This window comes from Megalobrama amblycephala, linkage group LG8 (genome assembly GCF_018812025.1).
Source record: "Megalobrama amblycephala isolate DHTTF-2021 linkage group LG8, ASM1881202v1, whole genome shotgun sequence".
NCBI lineage: Eukaryota > Metazoa > Chordata > Actinopteri > Cypriniformes > Xenocyprididae > Megalobrama > Megalobrama amblycephala.
The window spans coordinates 33,671,971-33,693,301 of record NC_063051.1 but is presented as its reverse complement, the minus strand read 5'-3'; the positions used below and the strand labels follow the sequence as shown (position 1 = coordinate 33,693,301).

Here is a 21,331-nt window from a genome sequence, read left to right as displayed (position 1 = left end):
CGGCTCAAATTGATATAGGGTAAAATTAAAGACATGTTTACAGTAACACTGAGCGCGTGCATCTCCACGTTATGGTAAGAGGTGTGACCTTTCCGGGCAAGGAGCGCTAAGCTGCTGTCGAATCACAACACAGGAACCGCTGGCACAATCAGAAATCGTTACATTTTCTGAAACAGCGGTATACAGATAAGTAAATTATGTGAAAAATACTGTGTTTTTTTACACGCAAAACATGAACACATGTTATATTGCACACTATAAACACAATCAAAGCTTCAAAAAACCACGAAAAACGGGACCTTTAATGATTTTACTTAATGAAAGTTGCATTGATACATATTTTTTGGCTTTAATATTTGTATTGTGTGGTAACCATTTTATAAAAGCAATAAGCCCCATGAAACCGTGGTTTACAGTGAATTTAGAACAGCTAAGGGGGTTTTATGCACTCCGTTCTGCATCATGCCTAACAACGCCCCTTAGCTGTTATAAATTTACCGCAAACCATGGCTTCTTGGGGCTTATTGCTTTAATAAATTGATTAAACATATTAATTAATGTTAATTTCCAACATACTTTGGGTTCATTTTAAGCAAGCAATACAGTCACCCAGCAAGTTGGGCAAACATTTAACCCAACCTGGGTTAAAACAACCCAATTGCTGGGTTTATCCATTTTCAAACCAACCCAGCATTATGTTATGTTTGACAGGCACAGAAAAAAACACTTTGCAATTAATTTCATTGTTATCAAATATGCTATTAATTAACAGGCCTACAGTCTAATTTTCATATTATGACAACAACATCAAATATTTTCTCACAGCTGTTTCCAATGACTGTACCCGTATTTGTCACACTCTGTATAACAACGTCAGCGAATGTTGTCGTTTGCTACAAACAAATGATAGGAATCATATTTGTATATTTATGTGAATTCCCAAAGGATGTTTAAAATCCGCTAGCTTTGATAGTGTTTAAAATGACTCGTGAGAGAGAGAGAGAGAGAAACTGGACTCTCAGTTGGAGTCTGGAAGAGCGCATGCGCAGTAAGAGATGAAGCTTCTCCGCTTTTTTTCGGCAGCTGGCGTGAGGTTCTGGAATTCCAACATGGCAGTAGATGTGGTCAGTGATTCTGTGGTGGTCAGTCTCTCCAGCCCTGACTTGGAAGCATTCCAGAACATCACCGACTCGGAGTAACCCCCATCCCCTCTCAGCAGCACGGCTGGACGCTGTCGCCGTTCTCAGGCGCTGAACAGGTAAATCTTTCACTTTGTTTGTGTCCACCAGCTGTCCGTTTGTACCGGAGAGAGAGAGAGAGGCCATGCCATGCACGGACAGCGCGCTCGGACACTCGGACACAGGCCCTAGCAAAACAGCGCGCAGTTTTTGTTCGGCGTGGCTCTTAATAACATGAAATTATGGCAGTTTGAGCACTAGGCAAGAAGTTTTATTATTGGAGTAGAGTTCTGTAATACGGCAGCATTGATGATGCGTGTGTGTTGTGTGTCCAGGCGAGAGTGACAGAGCCATTCTCACCCATCAGCACAATTCAATATGATCTTATCTCACTTTAGCGCTTAAATCAGTTGTTTCCTTTGCGAGACTATTCACAAGACTAGCGTATTTAAATAATATTTAATATAGGCTACTAACTTAATTGCAGTAATTAAAGAAATAGAAAAAAATCACCTAGACTGTTAAATCCGAATTAACAAGTTTACAAGCAATTAGTTAAAATAATATTTGCATATAACAATAACATATGAATATGAAATGTTTAAATAAATAAAATTAAAAAAAAATTTATTTAAAATTTTTAACAATCGGGAAGTTAAACAACTAAATAGCCTAATCAATGACAATTCTTTAGCATTTTCATATAGGCTATTTAGAATAGTAAATTTATTTTCTTCTGCATCATATATTCATCTCTCCTTCTCTCTTTCTCCACAGTTTGGGGTTCCTGTCCGCTCAAAACACTGTTTGCATGCGGTGTCATTCAACTTACTGAAAAACACTTTCTCTACAAGTGAACCTTTCACTCCTTTCTGTCTTTCTCCCTCACCTTGCTGATGTCAAGCAATATGATCAGCGGTGTATATGGTAGGTCACATCTCTGTTTTGTTTGAAAATGCATGCAAATCTGCATCTGTATTTTCTTTATGAATCTGCTTGCTTAATTCATTCTTTAGGCTATTTTGATTTTCGCCTTCATTAGATAGGATGGGTCAGGGAAAGAGGGGATGTGGACATGTCCCAGGCCGGACTCGAATCGAAGACCAACAGCTCTCTTAAATATAAAATAAAACTACTTCTTCCCTGTTCTCTTCACTTTTTATTTATAGCCTATATTTTCCTACTTAAACGTTTTTCCAATCTGTTCCTCCATTCGTATATATTTCATTCATACTGTTCGTGCTAGACGCAGATTGATTTTCAGTGCTATGATAGCATTTTCCTGGCTCGCGTCAGGGGAAGGAGAGTTGAGATTGGAGGTTACAGACCGCAATCATGTAGCGCTGTATCTCCAGTCGGGCGCGCGGGCAGAGTGACTGCTGCACGAGCGCGTAATAAATGCTCGAGCTGTGATGGGATTCTGGCGGGAAATCAGCCGTGAGCGCACAGTGGCGCGGTTAGTTAGATGTGCATAATTTGGACTCGGATGTATTGCGAAATGACAACACTTCATTTTCCAATATTTCAGTGTTCCCCTTGTCTCTCTTTGTCTGTGTCTCAGTCAGGTAGAGCAGATTGCTGTCGACTTGTCTGTATGAGTGCTTGTTTATCTGTCTGCATGTGTCACACAATAAATCACAAGTTTGATGGGCGTTTGTGAATTAGAAACGGACAGTTAAACTACTATGTGCGCAGTTCTTATTATACTTTCACATGAGACAACTGGATAACATCAATCACTGAGTGATATTGTGTTTTATTGTCCTGCTTGTTTGTACAGGTTCTTTTTTTGGCCTACAAATATAGTGAAGCATGTTGAAAACAGAATTGTGAGGACTTTTGAAGTGGTCCTCACAATTGAAAATGCTCATAAATCGACCAGATCATGTATTACTTGAATGTAGGTTTGTGTGAGGTTTACCGGACTGTAAACACCACAGACATTGAGGGGGACATGTCACCCCAATAATCAGATATAACTAAACTGCCCAAATTGTGTGTTCTTATCAATGTCTTTTTCTTTTTTTTAGATGACCAATCAAATCAAAACAATATCAAAGTAATATCCATTGATGCAAACTACTTTTTTTGTGTGTCAAAATTCACCTAATAGTTTAAATGCATTACTTTACAATAAATCGGTTCTTCTACTATTTTTCTTTCTTTTTCTTTACTCCCTTAAATCTCTTTAAATCCTTTAATTTCTTAATGTTCAAGATACAGTTATGGCCTTGGTAACGTATAGTAAATATCATTATGAAAATTGTTCTGTCACACACACACACACACACACTTTCAAAAGTGTGTTTGTGTGTGTGCCAGAGGCCTTAATCAGTGTTTAAGAGTGTTTTCTGGGATTTATCCGTTTATTGGCAGAAGAGTATAGGGTCATTCCCGTTACATGGCACTGTTTGAATAAATAAATAAACATGCTTGTGTTGTGCAGTGAGGAATTGAGCGTTATAGTTTACATGAGGGTGTCAACTTGAAGTCCACTGCTGATACTTGCCACTATTTTGTGCTGTTGTTTTCCCTATACACTTCCTGATGATGTAATTTAGGAACTGGCTTTTGTTAGTTAAACGGATATTGCAAAAGACTAACAGGATGGAATACAATATTGAGGACACTGAAAAACATAAAAACGAATATTCTCAAGAAAATGTTTGGTTTAGAACTTTTTAATTAGATAAAAAAACATTACATTTTTCTTACATTTTTATTTTATAACTAAATTCATTAAAATTCACACCATCTTTACTTATAGTGATAAAAAATAAAATGAATTAACATAATTCAAATTATATTATAGAATCATCTTTAGTGAATTATAAAGGATATTTTAAGACTAGTACTGTCAATCAATTTAAAAATGTATTTATGTAAAAATGTTATTTAAGACATTACATTATGACATTACAACAAAAATGGGCTTTAGAAGTCAATATATTGTCGGTTTTATTTCCATATCATTGAACTTTGGCTGTTGCTACAAGTTAAAAAAGAGCTTCTTGACATTCTTGCATTGTGTTCCATACAGTTGTGCTTAATAGACGAGTGTGAACAGCTCGATCTGTGCTGTCTGCTCACAGCAAGTGTTGTTTGGTGAGGTATGTTGCCTTATTGAACCGAGCTGACGGCACACTTGCAAAACATGAAGGCTGTACTTTAATTTTTAAATGCTCTGATAGTATCCTGTCTCTCTGTCCCTCCTTATTTTTGACAGCCAGATTGTGTTAAAAATTTAGTGTTGACAGTGCTTATGATGAAATTATTACCCTTTCTTCATTCCCCCATCCCTCCCTTCACACATCTAAAGATATTTAGCGACAAGAAGAAAGTGTCGCTGAGTGACTAATGTAGACTTTCTCACACAGTTTATCTCTCATACTTTCTCTTGTTTGTCCCTATTACACAGAAAACTTGTGCATCCCTCTACTTTGACTGTGTGTGTATGTGTGTGTGTGTGCGCATATGAGGGATGATTGAGCTGTTTAATATGCTAAAGCCCTATTAAAGGCCGATGTCAGCAGCAGACGGCGTACGGCCGCCCAGCCTGCCCCGGCCCAGTGCTCTGTATTGTGTCTCTAAATGAACACGGTACTGTGTTAATTAGCAGAGGAAAATGGCGTGTGGAATTGAATTGGTCATTGACATGCGAGGCGTTCGTCTCTCGTTTAGAGAGATATGAAAGTGATTTAAGCCCTAGCTATGTCTTTTATGGAGGTTTTAAATAATCTATCTGCAGAAAAGAGAAGGGGTAGGAAGTGAAAGAAATGAGTTGCCTTGTCTGTCTTAGATTGAATTTATCATGCTTTTTTTTTTTTTGCTAAGAATGTCTTTCTGAAATGTTTGATTCAGTCTGATTCATTTAAATTAAAGTTGAAGCGTCTGATTTCTGTGCCACTACTATTACCAAACGGTACTGCAAAATAAGTTTCCTGAACACTCCTCAATAAAGTAATGCTTGATACAATCCTAGCGTTTACAGTTTTCAGAAAAATGTCCATGTGAATTTCAGTTTGCAATCTATTTAACTCACATCATTTCGTATTTTCGTAAGTGGAACGGGATAATTAACAGGAAAAAATGTAGGGTGGGTCTTGATTTTATCCACTGGAAACTGGAATTGAAAAGTGTCTTAATAGATGTTTGACTGTTGGTTAAAATTGTAGGTAATAATTTTAACCAACTGCCTGAAAATGTAAAAATTGTTTCTGAGGAAGAGGCAGTTTTAAAATGACATGGTCAATAAAGATTACAAAAGCAGTAAGAAGGCAATAAAGGGCCTGATATACTCATGACAACATTTTTCAAAAAAGAAACGTGCACTATCCTCTCAAAACACAACAAACACAACAAAATTCATTGCAATTTTCTTTCAGGAAATTAATCTCAGAGTTTTTAAAGACTACTCAAGTGATCATAGAAGTGTGGATATGTTTGTACCAGCTCTGCAATTCATATTGTTACTTGTGTCTGAAGTTGATAGAACCAGTGAAAAAATTAACCGGATAATGGCTTGGTCCCAAATGGCACCCTAAACCCTCACGGTCTTCCTCTGAGTCCGCACTTTCGTGACGTAATGCCACTTTGACTGCCAGGTAAAGTCCACTGCGTAGCTCGCAGACTTGCAGGCTCAGCTAAAGTGTGCATCAAGGGTGCATAGCGGCCACAAAGGGGGGCGCTCGCGAGCACCCTTCTGAAACCTAAAATGTTGAATGGGACACCCTACGGTCTCGTGGACCTAACGGACATGCGCACGCGGCAGCCATTGTAAGTTCACAAGACCGAAAGTGCATAGTAGTGTGCCATTTGGAATTCAGCCAATGAATGTGATTTCTATGTCAAAGTAGGTGGAGCCCTAGAGCACACGCACTTGTTACGTAATCGGCACAAACCAGTTGCTGTTCAAAAGTGTTTAACAGTTGACGCAAAGTTGAAAGTTCCAGAACCACCAGAACAAACCTTCGTTTTGGCCCAATTTTAAGGGAAATTTCATCACACCCATTCGTTCTTTGATTTTGCTTGAAGTATATTGGGGGCCTTAAGAATTGTGACTTTAATGTTGAAAACTGCACACACTTCAGCTTTATAATTCAAATGATATTGCACAGAACGTTTGACAGGACTTTTGTGAGATTATTGAACTGGAGCTGTATGTGTGGTTGGTTTAACCTCAAAGTTTTAATTTAATGGTCTCTTAACTAGGGGTGCACAATATATATCGGTATCAACTGAAATATGTTCATTTTTAAATGATAAGTTCACTTTTAGTTTCACCTTCCTTCTTTCAGGTGAACACAATCGGAGATATATTAATAAATATCCAGACGCATCTAAGCTTTATAATGGCATTGAATGGGACCAATGAGTATAAAGCTTGAGAAAGTGCATCCATCCATCCATCATAAACGTACTCCACATGGCTCCGGGTGGTTAATAAAGTCCTTCTGAAGTGAAGCGATGCATTTGTGTAAGAAAAATATCCATATTTTACAAGTTATAAAGTAAAATATCTAGCTTCCGCCAGACCGCCTTCCGTATTCAACTTAGGAAGAAAGCGTAACAGATGTCGTGTCAGTTAAGCTTTTTTCGTAAGTTGAATATGGAAGGCGTAGGATGTAGTGTAAGCTTTTTGAACTGTGAGAGGCATTACACTTTCTTCCTAAGTTGAATATAGAAGGCGTTCTGGTGGAAGCTAGATATTTTACTTTAGAATTTTTTAAATATGGATATACACAAATCCATCGCTTCACTTCAGAAGGCCTTTATTAACCCCCCGGAGCCGTGTGGAGTATGTTTTGCTTTGGATGGATGCACTTTCTTCAGCTTCATACTCGTTCCATTCACTGCCACTTATAAAGCTTGGATGCATCAGGATATTTATTAATATAACTCCGATTGTGTTCATCTGAAAGAAGAAATTCATATACACCTAGGATGGTTTGAGGGTGAGTAAAGCTTGGGGTAATTTTCATTTTAAAGTGAACTAATCCTTTAATGTTATCATTATCGGCCCAATAAGAAAATGTGGCCGATATATTAAAGCCGATAAATAATGTATTATTTCCTTCATCTAACACACTTCAGATGTGCACTGATCGCACTGAATTGCTTGAAATATGATTGAAATCACTTCAAAAAGGAAAATACAGTTAAGTGCAACATGTACAGCACAAGTCTGTCATATAGGCTACATAAAATTATAACGAGAACATTATAATTGTGTGCTTGGCACACGGCTTTTAATGGTGAGACTTTTGTTTCTGTAATCAGGCTATCAAAAATTATATAAAAATTTGCATTTACATTTTAAGGTGCCCTAGAATTAAAAACTGAATTTATCTTGGCATAGTTAAATAACAAGAGTTCAGTACATGGAAATGACATACAGTAAGTCTCAAATACCGTTGTTTCCTCCTTCTTATGTAAATATCATTTGTTTAAAAGACCTCCGACGAACAGGCGAATCTCAACATAACACCGACTGTTACGTAACACGTAATGTCGGGGTGTACGCCCCCAATATTTACATATGCCAGCTCATGTGCAAGCATTAGACAAGGGCAGTATTAACATATGGATCTGTGCACAGGTGAATCATCAGACTAGGTAAGCAAGCAAGGACAACAGCGAAAAATGGCAGATGGAGCAATAATAACTGACATGATTCATGATATCATGATATTTTTAGTGATATTTGTAAATTGTCTTTATAAATGTTTCGTTAGCATGTTGCTAATGTACTGTTAAATGTGGTTAAAGTTACCATCATTTCTTACTGTATTCATGGAGACAAGACTGTTGTTATTTTTTAAACACTTGCAGTCTGTATAATTCATAAACACAACTTCATTCTTTATAAATCTCTCCAACAGTGTGTAATGTTAGCTTTAGCCACGGAGCACTATCAAACTCATTCAGAATCAAATGTAAACATCCAAATAAATACCATACTTACGCGATTAGACATGCTGCATGACGAACACTTTGTAAAGAACAATTTTGAGGGTTATATTAGCTGTGTGAACTTTGTTTATGCTGTTAAAGGCAAGCACGAGCTCCGGGGGCGGGGAGCGTGAGCATTTAAAGGGGCCGCAGCCTGAATCGGCTCATATTTAATGATGCCCCAAAATAGGCAGTTAAAAAAATTAATAAAAAAAAAATCTATGGGGTATTTTGAGCTGAAACTTCACAGACACATTCAGGGGACACCTTAGACTTTTAAAAAGACGTTCTACGGCACCTTTAACAGACAATATATCGGTTATCGGCTGTCAAATATAAACAATTATCGGTTATCATATCGGCTAAAATTTTCATATTTTCATATCCCTACTCTTAACCTTTTTGCGGCATTTTACAGTGACTTTACAAAACAAAAATTTTGCTTCAGTTTCTGAGCTTAAACTTTTATAGACCTTTCGCTGCTGAGGCTATGTTCTGTCATACTTCTCTGCACCTCCCTCTCTTTCTCTTTCTCTCTATTGCAGCACTCAGCAGGCCAGGGCTGAAAGTCAGGCGTTTTGAAGAGAGGACGTTGAGAGTGAATAGCTCATTCACATTAAAGAAGAATTAGAGGGCTTCCACCCTGCCACTCTTACAATGGTCAAACAGCCTGGCACAACAGGAGAACTGTTCACAACTGCTAACACACACACACACACACACACACACACACACACACACACTGAAAAGTATGCCCTTTGTGTCAAGTAAAAGAGAGTGGTTTTGTATCAAATGGATTTTCTGTTTTATTTTTAGATGGATAATATGATCTTGATCTATGCAGTACTGTGGCTCGTGGCATGCAGTATTTGGCTGATTTCTAGAGAAGTAAACAGAGCACAAAAAGAAAAATATTATGTAGGGATTGCACATCCAAAAAAAAAAATTCTGTCACCATTTGCTAACTCTCACATTTCTCCAAACCCATGATTTTCTTTCTTCTTTGGAACATACATATAAGAAGTAGTTAAGCAGAGTTCATGCTGCTCTTTTCCATACAATGAAAGTGAATGGGGCAAAAATAAGCACTACGTAGGTGTAGGGGTAATTGTGGCCTAATGGTTAGAGTTGGATTTGCAACCCAAAGGTCACGAGTCCAACAGCACTCTCTTCCACTCTCATTACCCTGAGCAAGGCACCTAAGCCCCAATCGCTTTCTGGGCGCCGCAGCAAAAATTGCTTCCCATGGGTGTGTGTCCACTGTGTGTGTGTGTGCTCTTGGATGGGTTAAATGCAGAGCACAAATATGGGACACCATACTTGGCCACACGTCACGTCACTTTCACACTTTTACTTCATAATAGTCACCCAACTATATAATATAAGTCTTCAGCCATATGATAGCTTTGTGTGTTGAAATGACAAATTTAAGTCATTATTGGCTGATAATCTTCACCACTGCCGCAACTCTCAAATCTTAGTCACACTGATATATATTAATACTATGTTACACCAATTTGACGTCAGTGATGCCTAACATTGGTTCTCACGTGTCTTGTAACTGATGTGCCAAATTTGAATATACTGCCATGGTCAGAATTTTTGGCACCCTTGGTAAATATGATCAAAGAAGGCTGTGAAAATAAATCTGCTTTGTTTATTCTTTTGATCTTTCATTAAAAAAAAAAAAATCTAACCTTTCATTGAAGTAAAACTAATGAATGTGGGGGAAAATCATATTATGAAATAAATGTTTTTCTCTAATACAGGTTGGGCATGCACTAGGAGCATGAAATTATCCAGCCATGACTTCCTGTTTCGCAGGACTATACTTACATTATCTCAAATGTTTCCAGGAATGTTTAAATCCAGAGAATTAAGCTATTTTAACCAGGACATGGACCGTGTCCGTGCGTCGCCTATCAGTGACGTCATACCCACGTTACCCTCGGTTTCTGGTTTTATTTTGTAGAAACCATGGAAACACCAAAGACGCTTTAGTATATTACGTGTTTTATTTGGCAGGTGAGCAACTGTTTGGATGGATACATTCATTGACAGAAAACTAATCATGTTATATAGCTCAACACAGTAAGTGTTATTGTTTAAATCTTGTTTTCTTGATTTATAGCGGGTACCATGTTGCACCACGCCTAATATCAATCTAGCTTACTGCAGTTTTGCACAAGTGTCTCATATTAGCCGCTGAGCGAACGTAGAGTAGCAGCGGAAGCGGTGACTGTGGCATAATAAAAGTTCCTCTGCTCTTGAGGCACATGTTGCACTCGTCTCTCATTATCAGTCACTCCAGCGGCCTTGTTTCTGCTCTCGCAGCACTCAGTCTTGCTCTGCTTCATATAACAGTAACATTAATAATCTCATCCATGAACATGATTTCTGCCCGAGTCCTGCCGGATTCTTTTCCACCGGTTGTAGACGTGAAGACAACACCTCCCGTGATTCCACAAAATCAAGGCATCATCAAGCTACGCCTTTGTTTGGAATAAGCGACCTCTAGTGGCAAAAATGTACATAGTGTGCCTTTAATCATCTATCACAATGCGTAAAAGAATATAGTTCTGATGTGCAGCAAAAGATTATTAAGTTTCACAAACTAGAAAGTAGCTGCAAAAAATATCTAAAGCATTAAAAATTCCTATTTGCACCATCAGGGCAAAAATTAAGAAATTCCAATTAATAGGAAATGTTACGAATCTGCCTGGAAGAGGACGTGTGTCTATTGTCTTAATGCACAGATAGTTTGAGTGGCCAAAGACTCTCCAAGGATCACAGCTGTAGAATTGCAGAAAATAGTTGAGTCTTAGGGTCAGAAAGCCTCAAAAAAAAAAAAAAAAAACTACATCACAAGTTGTTTGGGAGGGTTTCAAGAAAAATCCTCTGCTCTCATCCAAAAACAAACTCCAGCATATTCAGTTGTCAGACATTACTGGAACTTCAAACGGGACTGGGTCCTGTGATCTAATAAAGAGCTTTTTGGCAGCAGACCCACAAGATGGGCGTGTGAGGGATTCTGTATGGAGGAATGGTGTCTGATCTCTTGTCAGGAGATCATCAGGCATTATAGGTAAAGACTCAGAGGTTACAAAAAGTATTGAATAAAAGGGTGCCATTAATTGTTGCAACATGTATTAGAGAGAAAAAAAAATTCATAATGAGATTTTCCCCCTCAATTGTTTTATTTCAATGAAAGGTTAGATTTTTGTGAAAAAAAATGTTTTTTATTAAATAAAAGGTCAAAAGGATTAACAATGCAGATTTATTTTCATAGGTTTCTTCGTTCATATTTAACAATGGTGCCAATAATTCTGACCAGGACTGTATGATTATTTAAATGAGGCAAATGACATTTGAGATCTATGGCAGAGAGGAAGATTTTCAAATTTTTAAGTAATGACTTCTTAGTCTGTCCGTCACACAAAAATATCACATGGCTTCAGACATTCTGGAATATATCACATGTTGTATAGCCTACTGTTATGATACATTTATGGTGCTTTATTGGCTTCATTTTTGGAGCTTGACACCCCTGGTCATTATTCAATTTATTGTATGGAATAGTGCATTGTGATTATCCTGCCTAACATCTCCTTTTGTGTTTGACAGAGCAAAGAAAAATCATACAGGTCTGGAACAACACAAGGTTAATTTTTGTGTGAACTACACCTTTAATATAATCATGAAATTCTGTTATCTGGTGACCTTTTCCATAAAACTATTTGGACTGAATTGGATATTTTTGTGTTGAGTCATTGTCTTGTGTTTGTGAATAATATAAAATCAGGAACCCATGTTTAAAATAGAATTTTGTACTTCAGTAGGCACTTACTTAAGTCAATGGTCTGGATTAGATTGTGTATGTGAGTGTGTAGTTATTTAGTCTAGATCTTTCTTTGAGGGGCTTTATCTGTTTTACTGTTTTGCTGTTGGCAACAGTAATGGCTGTTTAATTACTCAATAAAAATGTTTTATGGATGCAGTGTGTGCAAGTGAGTCTATGTGATGTATTGATTTTGCTGCTGGAGAAACCTGAGATTTCACTAAGGAAAAGTGAGTCTATCTGTCTGTCGATGTGCTTCTGGTTTTAAATAGTAGGCTATATGCATTTACACACCCACAGTGTAAGCATTGCTTATAGAGATGCTACAACTCAACTAACACATTTTCAGTCAATGAAGTGAAGATTCCTTTCAGTTAATGAAATGTCTGCCTTTAAAGTATGGAACACTGCTTTAGACATGGCTGTGTGCGGCATATGTGGTTTATGAGGATGCAAATATGCATAATGACATGGGTATTGCAATGTAACCATGGTTTATAAGGACACTTCCTGTGTCCTTGTAAATCAAATGGCTTAAAAACATATTAAGCTGTGTTTTTTGAAATTCAAAAAATGCAGAATGTTTTGTACAGGGGGATAAAATATACAGTTTGTACAGTATAAAACCACTATGCCTATTGAGAGTCCTCGTAAACCATATATACCAACATGTGTGTGTGAGTGATGGGCCTTCTGCAGAGGATTTGTAGCCAGGGGGTATATTGGAACAACAGAAAGTCGTTCTCTAAAGCACAGAACAAAACATTTTACACACACAAAAGTGCACACACACTAGATCAGCAGCTTTGCGGCTAATAGGATTGTCCAGATAGTTCTGTAGAATACAACAAAAAAAGACAGCATTTGAGAGAACATTCCACCTAACCACAGCAAATATTGGACTTTACAACACATTGCTTTTGACTTTAGACTTTGTTGGGTGAGGCTGTAATGTAGGCAAACAAGCCAGAGAATATTTATTTGTTCATATTTCAAAAACTAGCTCCCTTCATGATGAGTAGTACTTTATCTTCATCTTGTAGAACAGTTGAAGTTGTATATGTTCTTATGAAGAACCCTTCATGCACTGTTTTGGGATTTTCTGCACTCATCTCAAGAGGTTTGACTGAGGTGGTTTCTAATTGAGGCTTCATTTTAGATGACATGTTCATCCTCTAAGGTTGTTTTACTCTTGCTTCGTCCTAATTACTGGTGCTTACAATTGTTCATTCTCAGGGTTAGGAATTTAACAAACCCAGTTTCTCGTCTCGTCGAACCATTTCTGCAAGACACCTCAAATCATGTGGCTTGTTGAGGACAGGGGTGTCATCGCTTTTATGAGCAATTGGACATCCTGTAGCTCATACAGCGTAGCATGTCGATAACAATGCCAATGTCAAGCATTCAACTGCTAGGAAATATATAAACTATTGAAATGTATTTGGAATGGAATGTAAATCACGTTGGTTAAATCCATAAGTCAATTGCATAAATGTAAATGTAAAATAAAAATCCCACAGGTTTACATTGAAAGATATCTGTATCATTTTCTATTTTGTTAGTTTTGTGAATTTACTATTTTTATGTATCTTTTTTTTATAGGAGAGCATGTAATAAATAATTATGTCTCGCTAGTGTCAACCATTAAAATAGAAAAAAGCAATTAGAAAGTTGTTAAAGGACATTTTTAGCTCTTTCAGACCTGTTACTGATATTGCTTTTAATCATTTTTCATTTTATTGTGCTTTTCTTCATTTTTCAGCCACCTGTCTTGCTAATTGTCATTAGTGTGATTTGTAACCAGTATTGTAATTTACTTTGGTTAGGTATCTTCTGAACTATATAACTTTAGTTTCTAACAGTTAAAGCTATTGCTAATGCAATGAGAATTATGAGTGACTTTCAAAGTCCTAATTTATGTCAGTTAAAGTCCTTCCAGGGGAACGGCGCCAGTGTGTGTGTGTGTGTGTGTGTGTGTGTGTGTGTGTTTGCAGTAAGTCCAGCCTTTTCCCATGAGAAGACACTGACTGACCTCAAGTTGCGTGTATCGATCAGGAGGATTTGCTGCTTGATAGAATTGAATGTAATTGGGCAGTTTTTAATTGAGATGGATAGAACATGTAAATTTTGCTCCATCAGTCCAAAATCAATATCCATCTGCTGTAATATGGAGAGTGTTTCTTTCTTTATTTTATTTCAACAAAACGTAATATTTTTTCTGATGTACAAGGTTTTGCAAATCCGCTGTACGTGCAAGGTCAGAGAAAATCCAATGTTTCTTTATCTTAGAAGTACTTAATTGTATGTGTAATATTTTATGGCTAAGGACATCTCTTTCTTTCTTCTATTTTTCCCTTCTCTCCCCCAATCTCTTTTCCTCTGTACAGCCATATGCCAAATTTCATTGCGGAAGAAAAGCTCTTTGTTTCGAAAACTAACATCTTGGTGCGGTACTGTGTGTGTACTATATGCATGAAGCCGAAATGACAGAGATACAGTATTTTTAGGGGTAACATCTGTTGTCGGGTTCAGTTGCTAATGCCGAGAGCTACATTATTGATCAGTCGTTATTACAGTATGCTGAAATATTATGTTCCCGTGTGGTGTGCGTGAGTCAATGAAACTGAGAAAGAGACAGAGAGAGTGTAATGTGAGGTTCCTTGATTACATTAAAGAGCTTTTATTTTATCCACTTGAGATGAAGCCTTCTGCTGTATCTCAGTATCAGACCTTAATGATATCATTAAAGCTATTCTCGATGTGTGTGTGGGGGTGAATCAAGTTCTACCAGTACACAGCTGAATTTAAACTTCACTGTCAATCTAAAGATCGCAAAACAGCTCCGATAGCTGTGTGCTTTAAAAGCCTTTTTCTATTGTCTTTCTTTTTAATATTTTATATTATTTTTAATTTTGTAAAATGATTTTTGTCTTTTTTTGACAAGATGATTATGCAGAATTGGTCATTATCTGGAACTGCGGTAATTCAGTAATAATGTCAATTAACCTAAATTGCTCACATTTTCTCTCAGTGGTGTTTTTTGAAACACACCTAATTTATATTGTGATGGAAATAAGGTAGACTAATAAGTATAATTAGTGATGTTTTTTTTTTTTTTTTTTTTTTTTACAGAAATATATTATGGCATGTTTACATTTCGATTGGCAAGTTCATGTTGGCCGCACATTCTGAGGCTGTTGGCTGTAATAGAAATTCTATTTTTCTTTTTACTTTCATTTATGATGTTATTTATATTTCAGAATTTTATGAACTTCCACAAGTATGAATTGACATGAATTTGACTTTTTTTTTTTTCTTTTTTTTTCACTGGCAGGCGTGACCATGCAGTGGAGCCCCGAGCAGTCGCAGTGGGCAGAGCAACACTATGACATCACCTCCACCACTCGTTCACCAGGGCATAAGATCGAAGCACTTAGGGATCCAAGGCTAACAGGTTCGACCTCAGCTGCAGCGTACCAACATTCATGGGCAAACGATGACATTTCAGCTCTGACCGCTTCTAACTTGCTCAAGCGATATGCAGAGAGATATTCTGCCATTCTGGATCTACCCTGTGAGAGTGGACTTATGGGATATCCAGACACAGCCATCTCTGTTAGCATTAGGGGGCCCAGTGTTGTGAATAATGGTCCCCCCCTTCTTAATGGACGGAAGGTGGAGGCAGAGCCCTGGCTGGAGAGCATCTACCCTCCGTTGGGTTGTGTGCCCGAACTTCTTCCCAAAGCACCGCTCAGTGTGTCGGATGTGTCCGTCAGTGCGTGTAACTCACCAGTTATAGGCAGCGGGAGTCTTCCGGAACCTTGTTTCTCCAGCAGCAGCTGTAACAGTCAGTCCGGGAATCAGGAATACAGCAGCACTCCCTACAGCGCTCCCTTCCTGCAGCCTGTAGGAACTTACGGTGGCTCTCTTTTCCACCCTACCCCTTCCCATGCCAGTTTGGTGTCAACCTACAGTGCTAACACCTCACAAAACCTATCTGCATACAGTTACCCAAATCCCCGTTACTCCTCACAAGGCGTTCTTCCTGCTGGCTACAGTCCTCCCCCTCCTCCCTCAGCATACCTGCCCTCAGGTATAACTCCTCCTAACCCTCTTCCAGCTGTGGGATACTCATATCCAACCACCAGAATGGGAGGTAGTGTCTCTGAAAGTGATGCCCCAAGTGCTAACAACCTTTCAAAGTCATATTATCCATCAACTCAGAGCGAGATTGGAGTGTTTGAGGAGTTTGATTTTGGCGGCAACTCTAATTCAGACTCCAGGTCCGAAGGCAGCCCTCTCTACAGAGCATCAGGAGATGAAACGGTGGACAAGCAAAATGGGTTCAGCCAATCAACGGATGTAACATCTTCATCTTTCAAGCCAGCTAATCACGGCGACTCTTTAAGAAGCCTGGAGACTCTCACAGTAGCCATGAGCGGACGGAACAACGGTACATCCGGACAGCACTTCCCATCTACCTCGAATTCTGTTGTCACTTCTCACCAACATCTCTGCCTTGATGCAAACACACCCTGAGAGATGTGCTCACGCTCAACCAGCAATGCTTGAGTTGATGAAGTGTGAGTGCTTCCCCATAGTGGATCGGAGGTAGTAAGGAGGGACTTGCTTAAAGCCATTGTGTGCAGGGGCATGAAAATACAGCTGCATCATGGGGAATTCTGTCCTGGAAGTCTCTTGGTATGCAGTTCGAGCTACAGGACAGGAGAAGTTTAGTTTCTCCTTTCTGGAAAGAGGACAATGATGTTTATGCCCCTCCTAGCCAAGCCTAACCGGTCATTGCGAGACAATGACCTCCTCACTCTGCTGGAACAGACAGACCAGTATATCCTCCATGATGGACACGTATATCTGAGAGGGATGGAAATAGTTCACTCCTCTTTTCCGAGAGATAGGAGAGTACATCAAGGGAATTTATATGTCTAATGGATGTGTTGTGGCTGCCATGGAGACAAGGAGTCACGGTAACAGATGTGGTGGTTGGACACTAGCTATGGTTGACCATATTGCCATGGTGTACATTCTGTGTGTGCGTGTGTTTTTGGCCTTGTAATGGTTATTTATGTGGTGAGCTTTAATTGTAAATCCTGTTGCCCCTTTTCCACAGGAGAATTGACAAATCCTGGTTGTTTAAAGAATCCATGTGTGTGAGTGTGGGAGATAAATAAAACCTCAGGAAAGTGTCTGTCAGATAAATGGCGTATGCCTGTATGTGTAACGGAAGAAGAAGAGGGCGTTTTCACATACCGTCCTTAGGAAAACCCCCCAATTCAATCGACTTGAACCAGGTGGTCTGTTGATCAGTTTGTGTGCTCTTTTACAGCATTTTAAGAGAGTATACAGATCTGTTGCTAGACGTCTCTGTAGAACGGGATTATTCTACGAAACATTATGCAAAAAGTTTTTGCAGTTCTGTAGGTTGTTAAAGCTGCTGTGTGTAATTTTTTCGATGAGAAATTATGTTCTCCTTTTCTAGGCTAATATGCGGAGAAAAATGTTGACTTCCCAAAAAAGTAAACACTGTGGCTCTGTGGTGCTTTGTTTGAGTGGCACAACCTACCAACACTGGCTTAACCATTGGTGTGAAGTTGGGGCGGGACTTCCTTTTTGTCCGACCAATGGAAGATGGAGGGAAATGTTTGATTTTAAACAGTCTTTATTTTTCTAATTCCATTTGATGACTTTAGGGGCTAACAAAATTACAAACTGCAGCTTTAAATTTTTGCTTTAAAATGTTTAGTAAATATCAGTAATTATCAGTCATTGAGTTATATTGTGCTGTTCTGTCTATTCCACCAATTTCTGCTGTTGTCACAAAAAAATGTTGCAGGCTATCTTGAAAAAGAAGCATATTGAGTGAAACATTACTGCAGACATAAAAAACAAAATGGAATTCAGACAATTCAGGCTACTTCCTGAGATGGTCTCGGCCTGCTTGGCTACCAAAAATAAAACATTGCCTTAAGGGCCAAGTGTGAAAATGCTCAGCGAGAAGGAGACCACATAATTTTGCGTGTTTGTCTTCACTTAAGGTTTTGTGCGTTTTTAATAATAGTGTTGAGTTTACTTTATCCCAAGCACTGGAAATAGGTTTGGCTGACCTCACTACAGATCTTTCTGTTTACTTCCTTTCCCTTCTTTATGAACCCCACCAAAGGGAATTGAGATATTATACTTATTTATGAAAGTCAATCACCAAAGCAGCAATGTGGGAGCCAAATCACAAGGAGATGTTCAGCCAAAATGACTCCCTCTGTGTGAATACATTTTATTTCTGTGCAGTTTCAATTCAGGAGGGTGAATTGGCTTCATTCCAAGAAACAAATAGAAGGAATTCCTTGAAAAGGCTGCTTTAAGATCTACCAGGTCAAAATTGAATTGTGAATTGAACCAAATTAAATTTCCTTAGCTAAACTGAATGAAACAGACCTCAGTCATGATGATGAATCTCGCTCTGCAATGGGGCACGTCACTGTTTTGTTTCTGTGGTATTATTATGTGTCTGTTCATTACTTTCCTGTTGATCGCAAACTTTAAAACTAAAATTATGTAAGTTATTGTATAAGATTTCAGTGATGAGGACATACACCAGTATACTTCTCCATACACATAGATGAAAGCACAGGCATTTTTTCCAACTTTTTTTCAACTGTTTACCAAAAGTGCCATTTATATTTCTTTATTTTTAAAGAGAAATGTTTTCTTCCACATCATGTTTTATATATTGCTGTCATTTGAAGAGATTAGCACTGTTTTATCCTGGTTACAGCTTTTCCATTTGTGTTTTGATCATTTTGAAAATTAGGCAATGTTGAATTATCAATATTACATCATTTCCTGATCTAACCATCTGTCATCTTATTAAAAGGTTTGTTTGGTATTAAAAGTAAGGCACTAAGTAACTTGTTTGGCTTTTTTCCTTGCATACTTCTAAATTGAAAAATTCAATAGTCTGTAGCATTCTATGCACAACTCTTCCTAAACCTAGTGAGTAAATGGACTATTGCACCCAATATTTTTTGTGTTTTGTATTTTTGTGCTCATTAGAGTAACAGGTTGTTAGCTACATGCTAACATGATTTGGAATCAACTGTTGAGTTAGTTGGGTCTCTCATGCTCTTTGCATGAGTAGACTAATATTTGTGTGGCATGTAAGTGACCCTTTTCATTGAAAAATATTTCAAAGCAGTCATTTATGAGGTTCCATAATAATTAGGATGTTGCCTATGTAGTCTGCTCACTAGGTTTTGGAACAGAGCTCTTGACAAACCTTTCACTACTCTCCAACAAAAGATTCATCCTTCTAAGATGTACCTAAACCCCTCTTATACTTTGGGAGGATTTTTTGTTGTTGTTGGAACTAGGAAAAGAGTGTGACTGCAGAATGTACTGTACCAAGTGATGTAACTAAACTGAAGTAATGGGTCATCAAATACTCCTTGCAGACAGCAACTGTACATCATAAGCATATCATAAAGTTCATTGCCACTTTTACAACCATAAACAAAAACCCCAGGCCAGAAACCTCTGAAATCCTGTAGTGTTTGCAGTAATGGTGCACTTGCAGTTGTTTTGTTATACACCAAGACTTTGGACAGCTGTGTTTGGTATTTTTGAGTGCTGGAATTGGTGTTAAAGGTGCATTAAAACCGCACATGATGTTTCACTGTGTAAACACCACATTTAGTGGTTGGTCACTCTTTTCTGCATTTCAAAATATGACATTTTACAGCGTGTGTTCTCAATATATAAAATACAGTTACGTTAGAACAAAGTTGTGAGTTTACTGCAGTCAAACAGAGAGAGTGTGTTGCCATATTCTCAATCGACTCTATTGTGATTGTTTTCATGACTTTTGGAGTATTGTAAACAATTTCCTAATTAAATATGTTTATCTTAAGGCCCTGTTTGCTGTTTTCAATGGACCTAAATCATAAATGAGTTTTACTTTGTGAACGAATCCAGAAATCTGACAAAAACACTTTTAAAGGATTAGTTCAATTTAAAATGAAAATTACCCCATGATTTACTCACCCTCAAACCATCCTAGGTGTATATGACTTTCTTCTTTCTGATGAACACAGAAAGAGATATTTTAATAAACACCCTGATGCTCCCAAGCTTTATAATGGTAGTGCATGGAAACCACCTGTTTGAAGCTCAAAAAAGTGCATCCATCCATCATGAAATATGATCACACGACTCCAAGGGGGGATACGCTTTTTCTGTAAGTTGAATACGGAAGGCAGTCTGGCGGAAGCTAGTTATTTTACTTTATAACATGTTAAATATTTTTAGAGTTTAGATGGATATAACTGCAATAAATTAGTAGACGCTAAATTGTCCAAAGGTGTGAGTGCGAATTTGTGTATGTCCAAGTGTGTTGGCCATCCGCTCAGGGTGTTTCCCTGCCTACAGCCTGAGATTCTGGGACAGGCTCCAGCGTCACTTACAACAAGCGGTTAGGAAAATAGATGGATAGTTAATTGCAATAGTACATACAAAATCAATATGTTTCTGTGGGCTGTAAGTGTTATTCAGGTAAATTAGATAATTTTGTGCTTTTGTATTTTTCAGGTGTTTGTTGGTGTTAAACCTATGTGTGTAGGGAGATATCTTGTAGTGAGGTTTTATTTGTTCTCATAGACCCTATATTTTTTTCTTTTTTTTTCTTTTTCCCCCCTGTGTTACATTCTCTTACTGTGACTTATGTTTTAATGGCTTTGTTTTTTTATTATTCATTTCAAGTTAAATGTAATTTTCAACAATTAAAGTATGCAGGGCAGTAATTCCATTTAAGAACCCTTAAATGGACAGTCTATGCAAATTAGGGGAAATTGTGCAAAGGCAGAAGAGAGAAAGAAAAACACGAATAAATTATGCAAATAACAAAGGGACTTGACCATTTGAAAGCCTAAATTTCCAGTAATAAGCGCAGTGTTTCATTTTTTATTTTACCATGCGGTTATGAAATGACTGCTTCAGTGTATGTGTGTGTGGGTGTGTGTGTGATGGATATGACATGGGGTGAATGAACACAAACGGCACTAAATGCCAGTGTGCATGTCTGTGTGTGCTTTGAGGCTTTCTGGACGACGGTACATTTGCGGGGTAATTATGCATAGTATTGGAATGAAGTTCAAATTATGTAGCCATTTGTGTGTGCCTGTTTGTATTTCTTACTTTAACAGATATGAAACAAGTTTAACCTTTCTTTTTAACTTTCTTTTTCTTTCTTTCTTTCTTTCTTTCTTTCTTTCTTTCTTTCTTTCTTTCTTTCTTTCTTTCTTTCTTTCTTTCTTTCTTTCTTTCTCACACCCTCATTTGAATGAAAGGCCAGAGT

General features: G+C 37.9%; 1 protein-coding gene across 2 annotated transcripts; it reads left to right on the top strand.

The window, feature by feature from the left end:
- Positions 1 to 1,016: 1,016 nt before the first annotated feature.
- LOC125274384 (fidgetin) lies at positions 1,017 to 19,888 on the top strand. 2 transcript variants are annotated; one of them, XM_048200753.1, is made up of 3 exons: positions 1,018 to 1,258; positions 1,956 to 2,105; positions 15,302 to 19,888. In XM_048200753.1, exons 2-3 carry the CDS (start codon positions 2,075 to 2,077, stop codon positions 16,504 to 16,506), a joined length of 1,236 nt encoding a protein of 411 aa, XP_048056710.1. In that variant the 5' UTR covers positions 1,018 to 1,258; positions 1,956 to 2,074; the 3' UTR covers positions 16,507 to 19,888. The 2 variants fall into 2 exon arrangements, with proteins under 2 accessions (XP_048056711.1, XP_048056710.1); XM_048200754.1 differs by lacking the exon at positions 1,956 to 2,105 and having other exon boundaries at positions 1,017 to 1,258.
- The last annotated feature ends 1,443 nt before the right edge of the window (positions 19,889 to 21,331 follow it).